This window comes from Montipora foliosa, chromosome 1, assembly GCF_036669935.1.
Source record: "Montipora foliosa isolate CH-2021 chromosome 1, ASM3666993v2, whole genome shotgun sequence".
Classification (NCBI taxonomy): Eukaryota; Metazoa; Cnidaria; class Anthozoa; order Scleractinia; family Acroporidae; genus Montipora; species Montipora foliosa.
In genome coordinates, this window is record NC_090869.1 from 47,668,107 (window position 1) to 47,680,606 (window position 12,500).

The following is a 12,500-nucleotide window of genomic DNA, read 5'->3' on the forward strand; positions in this document are numbered from 1 at the left end:
TATTGTTCTTCTCCTTGAAACTGGTTTGATGCCGTGCGCTGATAATTGGTAAGGATCTGAACTGCCCCCTACATGGATATAAGTATTGGTAATAAAATACTTTTAAGGGTGGCCTCTCAACAATTTTCAACATAACAATGGCTTGAACTAAATTTGAATTGCTGAGCGAGCAAAGTGCACATGAACAACAATGTTCGTGTCATTGCCAAAAGTGAATTAACGCTTGTTTAATTGGGATGTTCGGGTTTGAGATCAACACAACTTGAATTAGTCTAGAGTGGGTTCATGTTCTTCTAAGCCATAAAAAAACTGTTCCAGCAAGCCGAGTCCTTCTTTTTTATATGGAGTTGCAGGGTCATAACTGCAGTTAGGACCTACTTTATCTGTTACCCAGGTCTGGAACCATAGTTCAAGCCTGGCTTCTTTGCAACTAATCAATCTCACTTGCTTCACGTCTGCGAGCATCACCTTTTTTTTGTTTTTTTTGTGTTCACTCATTTGTAAGTTTTCTATTTGCGCATGCTGGTGCAGTCACGAAGTAAAATCCTGAAATTGTACTCTTTCACTGACTTTTCTTTGGTAGGTGACAGCTATTCTGGGACAGAGGCTGAGTACACAATAACAGCCTTCAATAACTTTGGACATGACTGGAAAGGTACTATGAATTAAGTTCTTATATCTGTTAACTTGTAGTCAAATGTAAAAAAACGTCAGTTACACTCCAGAGAGAAAGTCTGATTAGGCTGGATTCGCAGTTAGATTCCATTTACATTAAGGTGACGGTCAACAAAGTCTATTACACCCTGTAGTTACACAACGGTTCGATTATCTTTTGGACGTTTTGTAGCTTGTGATTTTCAAGTTGGCAACAATTTATGACACTTCTCAGTGTAAAATAAAGGTGTCGCCAATTGCAAACCATGCGTCATTTTTTAAATGGAACATCCTGAATCCAAACACAAGCACAACTTTTAAAAAATATTATATAAATACCTGAAGGAAACATCAACCTCGTTCCCAGGGTCGCTTCGTCGATTGGGATGGAGACCCTGGTTGGGGCTGGTCACGTGGCTCTTCCTCGGACAAACATTTCCCACGGGGTAGAGTTCTCGTTACCAATTTTGACCCGCAACTGGGTGCTGAAAGTGTACAGCGTTTGACAAGGCATTTTTTTCTCAAAAAAATTAATTCTTTACCTTTTACAATGAAATGTTTAAAAGAGGTCAAAACACAATAATAATCATTTTAATTTAATTTATAATTTCTATCGCGCCGAGGTACATGTACAAATATGATCTCCTGTGCAGTTCACAATCAATTGAAAAAAAATGACTAACTCGCTCTACATGTGTAACAAATATTAAAAGTGCCGAGGTAAAATTACAATATTGATATATAAAAAGGAAAAACTAACAGGATATATCTATTCATAATAAAAAATAACAGAATGATATCCAACTATACAAAGGTCCCTTATTAGGCTTTGTCTAAATAATAAAGTCTTTAACTGCACCCTAAAGGTGAGTCCCACTGATGTTATTTTCCGTAAATGACTGAGGAAGCGAGTATAATTTCGGGGCAGGCAGCACAGAAGGCCCCGATCCACTAGTGTTTTCTTTGTGCGCACTCTAGGACTTAGAGGAATAGCTCGGATTCTGCTTTATAGTTATAAGGGCGCTGATATATTTCGGTGCCATACCATGAATTGCCTTATATGTAATCAATACAACTGTTGAATACTATTCTAGTCATGCACAGGCAGCCAATGAGAGTTCAAAAAGCACTATTGAGGATATGTTTCCAAAGCGCTATTATATTACAAATAAGGCGAGCGGCAGTATTCTGAACACGTTGTAATTTAGACAGTTGAGTTTGAGGCAAACCATACAACAGGACTATTACAATAGTCAATTCGACCTCGTCACCAACGCATGCACAAGCAGTTTTAGTAGCATCAAATGACAGAAATTTCATTATTCGCCTAATGTTATGCAGATAAAAGTATGATGCACTACAAATTTTATTAGCATTAGTGCCCATACTGAGCTGCTGGTCAAACCAACAGCTCAAGTTCTTGGCTTCATAGCTTCATCGTTTTTAACTCTAAGTTGAGCCGTCTCAGCGCTATGATTCTTCACATACGCCGATTGCAGGTCAGGGTAGAGACCATTAGATGGCATGTGCGCAAATAACTGATCTGAAGCTGAACGTTCAACTAGTTTAGAGACATGGCAAATTGCTAACAGGACGGAAATTCTTATACAAAGGATCCAGTTCAAACCGCTTTAATAGAGGATTTACCAAAGCTTCCTTCCAGGCATGTGGAAAGTACGCGTTGCCTAGGGATAGATTGATTATATGCTTTATGGTAGGCAACAGTACATCAATGCAATCACTAACCAGTTTGGTCGGCATTGGAAAAAGGGCACAACACTTTTTGGAAGATCTCTGCATACGTCCAATGACATCTTCATCACTCAGAGGTGTGAACTCATGAAATGATTCCGCAACTGATCGAGGAAAGTCACATTCAGCAGGATCACAACAAGCCCCCGAGGCAGCGTCATCAAGTTCCTTGCGAATGTTAGTTATCTTTTTCACAAAGAAATTACCCATATCATTTGCAAGCTGGAATTTATCATCATGCGGCGGAAGAGAACTGCCAGTGTCGTGTTTTAACAATCTCCTGGTGGCTCTAAAGAGTTTTCCCTGGTCAGTACTGTTGTCTTCAATAAAGTCCCTATAAAAGGCAATCCAGGCGCTATTAAGGACGTTTTGCCGCGAAAATTTTCTAACATTTATTTTTTTCTGCAAATTTTACCATTGAAAGATGATGAGTTGATGATGTCAGAAATGTAGAAAAAATGGGGGGTCGCAGACTTCGTTTTGGAGAGAACTTGTCCGGAAGAACACCCTAAATCTGAAAAAATCCGGCTTCTTTAGCGAATAGGGCCACAGTGTCTGTAAGCCCTAAAATATTGCAATTACATCTTTGAAGGGCGCAGTAAGGATGCACAGTAGCAATGGGTGCGAACGTCCTTAAGTAAGTTCGCATTTAGCGATCATAGTTTCATGCGCCTTGCAGCCGCAAGATGGCAGGATTCCATGTCCCGAGGACAGAAATCTTGACATTTTTTTTGAGTTCCCACATTGATTTTTTGTTCATTTTTTGGACAATGTGAAGATAATTGTAAATAAAATTTGTTTCTGAAAAGAAAAGTAGGGGTCACCGAACATCCAAGATCGTTAAATCCAAGCAAAGCTATAGCAATGACCATCTGCCCTATCATTGTTCATTTTAGTACTTAGCGTGCGCGCTCGGTGCGTGATGTGGCATGTGAATTTGCGTGCGCTGTAAGGATGCGCGGTAGCAATGGGCGCGAACGTCCTTAAGCAGATATGTAACACGGTTTCTGCACGTCTCGTAGTGATCAAAATCATGGAGAGAATTCGTTTCCGCCGTCTTTTCTCCGCCTTACGCCTTGCCCTTTTTGCCTCACGAATATCCTCATTAAACCATGGTAGACGTGGTCTAACAGACACGACCCTGATTTTCAGGGGGGCATGACGATCAAGAGTATCAGAAAGGGTGGTATTGTAGCAGCTAATCAGGTTATCAAGAGCACTTGGTGGATTGACGCACAACTCCGAGTCCATGGGTTCGCTCCGCAATTGATCAATGTTTACACTCTTGAGATTGTAACCTGCAGAGAATCCCGGAATAAGAGGCTAGTTTTAACCTGTTGGCCCTAGGCTGATCCGTTGGCCCTAGGCTGATCCATTAACTTATATCCCTCAGGTCTTGCAAGAGCACGCATAGCGACATCATCAATCGTGAACCAAGTTTCAGTCAACGCAACGAGATCGAATTTAAATTCGGTAACATAGTCTGAAAAGTCAGCGGTCTTATTTCTGAGTGATTTCACATTAACCAAACAAAGCTCTATCGCTTTGTTATTCGTCAACTGATGCGATGCAATTAAAGGCATATTAATTAAGTTGGAGCACTGAGGCTTGTGGTCATTAGGACGCCTAGAACAATAGCCATTGTTGATGCTTAGTCTATTGCTAGTGTGAACCAGAATCCCAGAGGAACGCACTGGACCACTAGAGATATTTGTATTTGTAGGCCCTGGATTCAGCTTAGACACTAGATCTCCCACAAGTTCACAATGGAATGAAGCCGTTGTGTTGGCATAGTAAACGCACGGGCGATGACACCACTTCACCTTTGCGTAATGCTTTGTCATCCGAGACTGAACGATGTTCTGCAGACGAAAGTGTGTAAAAATCACGGCAAAAAATCTCATTCACCGGCTGCAAATTCAATAACTCTGTGGACGAAACCCTTGGCCATATTAGATACCATTTTCACCAATGCCACGCAAGCACAAGAGTAGACAAATGGCGAAAAGGCGGGAGGCCCGAAAGCCGTGGCTGACCATGGTTCATGCACCAGCTCCCCCTCACCAGCTCCAGCTGATGTTACATTCCCACAGGAGATTCTCGCAGGAGATTCCGATTGATCGATCGCCGAAATGTTTGTTTGCCATGGATAAACCTCGTGGCTGACCATGGTTCATGCACCAGCTCCCCCTCACCAGCTCCAGCTGATGCTATATTCCCACAGGAGATTCTCGCAGGAGATTCCGATTGATCGATCGCCGAAATGTTTGTTTCCCATGGATAAACCTCTCTCTTGTTTTCTTTCATGACAAAACCTTCTTTTCTTTAAACATGTCGCAAACTAGTAGCATCCTTCGTTATCAGCCAATTTGACTGCCACTTGAGCTTGTTCAAGTATTAAAGTTTGAATCCGGACCTTCTCACGGGCATACAAACATTCGAACGACGCCAGTATATTTTCTGTTGCATCTGATCAATTTGACAACAACGTTTTCCCTTTCAAATCCTATCCATGTGTAGTGCATTCAATACCTTGCCGTGAAACGTTTTGTCGATGGTTGTCTGGCCACAAAATCAAATGCGTTGTGATTCCCCTCCTCGCAATGATGACAAGGCCTACACTGCCACCCGTCCCCAAACACACAGTTTAAAAATCTCCCAGGTTATGGGAGACACGTGACCAGCTCCAACGAGGGTCTCTTCTCAACGACAATGGAGACTCTGGGAACGAGGTTGAGGAAAAATGTGGCCCTTAATTATTGCAATTTTTAGAAGAAGATCAACCGTATGATGGAAAGAATATCTATATTTAATAAGCGATCTTTTTAAGCTGCCGACATGAAACGACTTTCTATTACCGAAGGTACAGAAGGAACAATGCAGTTAATAATGCAACATAAAGCCCATTCAATTAGGGGTACCCATTCAATTAGCTCTGGGTACTTGAACAGGTCCCGTAAAGCCTGATGTGCATTTCAATTGCTCTGTTATTAGTTTGAGTCCTATTATAGGATGGATTTTACTTAGGCCTCTAGGGAACTGATCAAATTGGCTTCATTTGCTGCGATGACCTTTTGCTTCGAAAGTCAAGATTAACTGTAGTAAACTGTTTTCAATGTTTCTTTTTTAGATCATTTGGGCAGTCCTTCTGCCTGTGTATGCAAACAACACTGTGATGTGTTCTTACAAAATCATGCCAAGAGCGCAGGTGAGGAAACGCGTGGTAGCAACTGCTTATCAGCTTGTGTTTTTTTGTGAAAAGATTGGGGTAATACAATATGTAACATCCCTGTTTGCAAAGGCCATAATATTGCTCAAGAATAGTACAAGTTTGCACTTCTTGGAAAATATTTCATATACATAGCTTTTGGGAGGTTGATGATTAGAAGAATAGTGTTTTGATGATGATGGAAAACGACATCCATGAAACTTATGAAACCAGCTGTTTAAGGTGATTCCTCAGAAAAAAAGGTGTCAACGATTTTCTTGAAACTTTCCCTGAATGTTCCCTACTAATCCTAGCTGTTATGAGAACTACAAAAAAGCTCAGTCACCGTGCTTGCTTTAATAAGAGATATAATGGGCCAATATTACCCCCATTGATGCCTGTACTGATACTAAAAACGCGTGTTCAGTGCTCGACTTTCAGGGAAAAACCTAAGGGCCAGCTGACCCCTGAGTTTTCAGATTTGGTCTCCAGCTCAAGTATTTATTGTTGCGGCCTTTGGTCGGTATACTTTCAACGAAAGGTAAAATGCAAGCGAGGTCGAGCCAAAAAATCAGAGCGCGTAAAGCGGCCTTGACAGCCATAGATGAGTAAGAATAGTTTAGCAAGTTTTAAATTCTGTATAACTTGACTATGATATCAACATTTATATACTCTTATCCTTGGAGATGCTTTTAATTCGCAAACCCTTCTCTCAACGTGCAAACGACTCGATTGCCGCAAAAGTATTCACTTGAAAAACTTGTGAGCCTTTGTCCTTATGCTAATTCTGAAGAACATTAATTTATTACCTGTGCCTTGAGAATGGTGTCACGATGACGCCGAAACGTTAAGTCTTATATTCGCTTTTATCAACGCGATTCATCATGAGCAACAATTTCATTTCTTTCACATTATTTGTGAGAGTTACAGTTGTGCTACGATACATTCGTAAGATGGAAACCAATGCTAATACCGAGTAAACGCGAGGCATACAGGTGTACGTGTACGCAAGTCACGCAAGTCACGCAAGTACGCGGGCATTGCATTTAGCTTGTTTACGTATTTAAAAGGTGTAAAGGCTTTTACTGTACTCAAAATCTATTATTGTATGCACACTTTAAGGATACGCAAACACTGTTTTCAAAGGCTACGTGCGTTAAAGCGTGAAGTATTGTCCGCTATTGGACATTTATTTCACTCATTCGATGAATAGAAAATTAGATGATGATGATGATGATGATGATGATGATGATGATGATGATGATGATGATGATGATGATGATGATGATGATGATGATGATGATAATAATAATAATAACAATAATAATAATGATATCTTTGCGGCTAGGCTGGCTGACTAAGTGTGAAACGTTAGTCACCAGTGAATAAAATCCAGTCACATTGGCGACCTCAGCGGTCACAACGTCGAGCACTGGACTGTTATTTCATCGCCTCAGAGGGTTTTTAAAGTAATACTTAAAAAAACACCTGATAGGTAGAAAGTCTAGAGCATATGGAACACTTTCTTATGTAGTTTATGGAAAAATCACTCAACTTTAAACGACGCCGACTCAAAACGTTTCTCGAGTCGTTGCTTTCAAGATCGTAATTTACATCCCTGGATAAAGGCCTCTGTGTACGTTTTTAGCTCATTGTCTTTTTTCCTTCCGATAAATTAAAAAATATGTATATTCAAAAGGGATAATTTGTACACCAAAATTATGCTATAAAAGATATAGGTCCCCGTGCTCGTTTAAGACAAAAACACCATCGTACCTGTCTATTCGATTATCGTAGATCGAAACAACAAAATTAATTCGCCATGTTCTCGGAATGCGCACGCAAAGAGTTATGGGTCATTCACAACTTCTCTCACGTGTTTGGAGAATTGCTTCAGCGTGTATGATCGACTTACGCCATATTTACAATTTGACAAATTTATAAATATTAACACACCATATGCACAGTACAATACTGAGGAATGACCTTAATAATTAAATAGGACCATGGTTGATTCGATGAAGAAAATATTGTGACATATGCATATGCAGGTAGGTGTAGCCTATGTTAGTATATACCACGCAAATGAACAGTGCTTTCCAGACATTGTGACATGAGTACTATTCACCTCTGTGCAAACAGAGAAAAACAAAATAGCTCCCCATTTCTCTTTGGTTATGAAGGAGCAACTTTTATCTGTAAACGATATTCAACTTGTGTGGTATCTACTAAAACAGTTATTTGCCTCAGTGTTGGTGAAAGTGGTAAATATTTACCTCCACTTCGTGCATTAATTGTTAACTATGGTGAGGTTATTTTTTATTAGCAGATTTTTGTTGTTTGTTCGTAGAATGCCCATGCCTATGTGAATGCTGGCTTTAATGCTCAGTTGGATGTGTCTACCATGACCATGAAGTTTGTGAACATTGTGTTGGGTGGAATAGGACCATATCCGGTAATCATATGTTGATTAGCACTGTGTAGTGTTGAACTTATTTCTTAGCCCCGCTGAGAAAAAAGCGAGTCAATTCTGTATCTCTCGTAAAAGGAGCAATGTTGTTCTAACATTGTCTGTAAAGCTTTTTCTGTTCTAGCTTCGCTCTAGCTCCCTTGGTCCAATGCTTCCCCTGTGACGAAAAAAATAATTCGAATTTCTCTTTGTTATTTCAAAACTATGTTAACTAAACACTAAGTGACCAAAGTTTTAAGCTCATTACGGGAAAGGTAAGGTATTTGCTGAAGTCTGGTTGAATTCTTGCACAGTGAAGGGTGTGCCATTATCCGTTCTAGAAGATATAGACTTGTCCTTTGGAATCTTGCTTTTAAATGTGCCATTATACTTGTGATCCTGATCCATTAGCAGGCTCAGCTGACCAAACATGAATACTAGAAGATCTGACCCTTTTGTCACTTAAAAATACTGCTCATTGTCACTTGTTGCCTGCTGCCGTAGCCAAGTATTTCTGCCAATTAGCGGTGTGGTAGACCTTTCCTTCCTCTAGAGTAGTCCTGGTTGACCAATCTTGGCGTCTTAAAGATGCACCTGTGACTTATGGCTGAGACGTTCATATCTCGATGGTAGCCGTCACATGTCCGTGTAACTGTTTAAATGGGAACCGTTAAGGGTACCATTACTTTTTAAAAGGAAAGATATCTAGATGTGTTTGCGCTCTCTCTGGGAACTTCTTGGTACATAGATCTTAAGCACATTTTTGTATCTTGAAAGCCTTATTGCCTCCTCTAAATATGCAGCATAAGTCAGGTTTGTTGGTTGTTTGTGGTCAATTCCTTTTATTGTCCTTTTAACACATTTTTGAGAAGATGCATGTAGTGATTTAATTGCAATCATAAATGCTTGTACAATTTCACAGTATCATGCCAAAAAGACAGAAGATTTGTTGAAAGACAAAGTTTTGACGGATGCTGCAACTCTAAAAGGTAGATATTTGCATTGTTCTCTTAATTCGACAAAGTTAAGATGTGCTTATAGACCCAACTGTTGGTATTCTTTGACTTTAGCTGCGTTAAGTTCTCTGGCACAGGAAATAGTTCCTGATCCTTCTGCCACCGGTCCAAGCAAAGAATACCGGAAATCAGTAGCAATCGGCTTATTCTATAAGGTACGCACAATGTATAAACTTACGATTTTTTTGCATGATGAAGGCCTCTAGTCAAGGTTTTCGTGATAGCAACTATGTCAGACTATAATACCTGCCGACGATCGAAGTCCAATGATTGATAGTTCACTGTCCACAGTTCAAAATAATAGCGACTTTAACACTTAGCTACGAGTCACTGACGAAATTAAGTCTAAAAGGAATTTAAGTTCAAATTAGTGGCGTTCATAGAACTCTAACTCCACGCTCCTTGCTTACCGTTATTAGTTGACATATATCATTCCTCGCCTTAATTGGTCAGTGTTCAAGTGTTAACGCTGGTTATCTGTTATCTTCAGGTCACGTTTTTGACGTTTGACACTATTACATAATTATTGCATAGGATAGGTTTACTCGTTTTTTTTTTTTTTTGAATTTTGGGGGTTCCGAGGAACATGTTACATGCATGTCAGTTTTTTGCTATGCTAGCTACCTTTTCAGTTCTCTTCAAGTTTGGGTCCACTAACGCTATCCATCTAAAGTCCTTACGATTTCCCGAACTAGACCAAAAAAGTAAGTACCTTTTTAATTTTGCTTAAGTCATGGATCTTTTTTATTTTTCTCTTCGGTTCGTCTATGGTCAGAATTTTATGTTAGCTGTGGGTACATTATTTTCTTTGTTTATTTCTTTTTTTGTTTTAAGTTCGTTTTACACCCTATGCGAAGCTATTGTCACTAGCAATAGGCTAGTAATAAACCATGTGAAAGCCAAAACTCCTTACTTTGATTTTACATGCGTTCATGGGATGTTCACCGCAGGTTGCTACACGTGGCATTTGGGCCACAACCGTTCCATTAAAAAAGGCTCAAGAGGAACCTCCCCTCTAACAAAAGATAATAAATTCACTCTATCTTAGAAGGACCACATAAAATATTGGTAACAAGATCTCATATCGATTAGGTGTTCTACGTCGAGGGTGTAAGGGTCTCCCAAAGCTAACTTGCCTAATTCTCTACAATACTATAGTCTTGCCATTGTTCGATTACTGTTCGCCTGCCTTGAACAGTTGTGGGGCTGGGAGCAAAGCTTACCTAGACAAGTTAAATAGACATGCCGCATGTATTATTGAAGGTCGGTCAATCGGGGCCGAGGAGTGAAAATCAACACTTGGCTGGCCCAGCCTACAAGCACGCAGAAATTATCTCAAATGCTTTTTAGTCCATAAATGTTTTCACAGAATAGCGTCATCGTACTTACTTTCAGAGTTTAGGCACGCGCACTTTTTCCATGGCTATAACACCAGAAAACGTGATTTGCTGTGCCCTCCCTTTGCAAAAACTGTTAAGTATCAGGGGAGCTTCAGAACAAACGGCGCTCAGACTTACAACACCCTTGCGAGAAACATTCGACAAGTAGAGACGTTCAGCAAACTTAAAATCAAACTAAAGCGCCATCTTAAAGAATGAATTCTACCTTTTCTTTATATTTCAAAACTATGCTAACTGAACACTAAGTAACCAAAGTTTTAAGCCTTCATTTAAAAAAAACACCTGTTTATTTTGACTGAAAATTTCCGAATTAATGGTCCGCTAGCCTGCAAGCAGGCTCTTCCGTTGAAAATGGTGTGCGCTCAAAATATCCTCTTCCGTTGATAATGGCGAAATATAAGGGCTTGGTAACTGCTTGCAGGCTAATGGTCCGCCATTACTAACTTTAAAATCTTGAGAGAGAGCTGGATCGAGGATAAGATGACCTAAAAGACACACTAGTTTAAAAATGCATTGCGTGTGCACGCGCCTATATTAATATGCAGCATGGGAGTTTCGAGCTTTCAGACTTTTAAACTCGTGTTTTGCGTTTACACGCTGCAATTTAAAGCTAGGGAGTCTTTGACGTCATCTTATCCTCTATCCAACCCTCTGAGGTCCAATCGGTCAGTTTTGAAACTTGCACTCAAAGAAATCAGCCTTTGGATAAAATTCGAAGCTCAAAATTTTGCTAGTCAGGTGTGAAGCAAACACGCTTTCAAAAGCTGAAGGAAAAGGGGAAGTGGATTTTGTTATCATAGTAGCACTTTAAACAGTAACGTCTGCGGTACATGTTGCCTTTTTAAACTTAATTATATGTCTAGTTTTTAATGTTGTAATGTCTTTGTCTTTGTTCTGTCAGGGCTCCACTTAAACGAGCTTTGCTAAATTAGATACCCCTGGATAAATAATGAATTAAATAAATTTTCAAAATTTCTCCCAGTGCTTCAGACAATCACTTAGTAACTAATTCAGTTTAATTTAAACCCTTACTTCTACAAGAGAATAACTTTGAACTGTTTAAAAATGTATTTTCTTGTGGCTCAAAGTTACAGCCAATTCTTAAGGTTAGCAGCATTGGCAGGCTGCTGGAAAACAATATTTGTTTGCTTTGTTTATTTTCTTTAAACCAGGAAGTACTCTTGTTGAAGGCATTACTTCTGTATAAATTACATTGGAACTGTGGTTAATGCGGTCAAGGATGATGGTTTTCATTATATTCATCCATAAACATACACCGTATTCCATGCAAAATGGCCGCCATTTAGATATTCTTTTGTTTTCATTCAAAGTAGACCTTGATGCCTCGTTCAAGGCAAAATATTCTTTTGAATTTTTAGCTCAAGAACGAGGCATCAAGGGCTAATTTGAATAAAAACAAAAGAATATTTAAATGACGGCCATTTTGGAATAAGGTCTATAGTATTTTCTCAGTTTGTTCTTTGGCGAAGTCAAAATAGCTGGGTTTATGTTGCACGTATCAGAGATCGGCGTCAGTGTTAAGTTTTTAAGCGCAATTTTACATTTTGTTTACAGTTTTACTTGTATCTTTTGGGAGACAAGGCATCTGCTCGTGTCAGGTCAGCTGCAGAAGAATTCATTCGCCCTGTGTCATCAGGCATACAGAGCTACGATTCACAACCTAAAGAATATCCATTAACAAAACCCATGACTAAAATCTCTGCCAAATTACAGGTAGGCATCAGATCCAAACTAAAGGAATTACTCTTTTTTACTTAGCAACCCCGACGTTAAGAATCCCGCCTTGGAAATCTTGAGGTGTGTGAGGCGGCAACGATTATTTTTTTTGTTGGAACATATAGTTTAAGCATTCGTTGACTAAATAAGGTTCTTGGATCAAACCGGCACTCTTAACCTTCGTAACTTTCGTTTTGAATAATAGTAATGAAATTATAAAAACTACATGTCAGTCATTCAACGAATTTTGCAATTTCTTGTTTCGGAGTTTCCGCTTAGACATT

General features: G+C 39.5%; 1 protein-coding gene across 1 annotated transcript in view; it reads left to right on the forward strand.

Moving 5' to 3' along the window:
- The window catches only part of LOC137999921 (xanthine dehydrogenase/oxidase-like), a 140,427-nt gene that overhangs the window by 76,423 nt on the left and 51,504 nt on the right, over positions 1 to 12,500 (forward strand). The window contains exon 18 of the mRNA XM_068845917.1: positions 12,055 to 12,213. Within this exon, the coding sequence (XP_068702018.1) occupies positions 12,055 to 12,213 (159 nt within the window). The remainder of the gene's footprint in view (positions 1 to 12,054; positions 12,214 to 12,500) is intronic.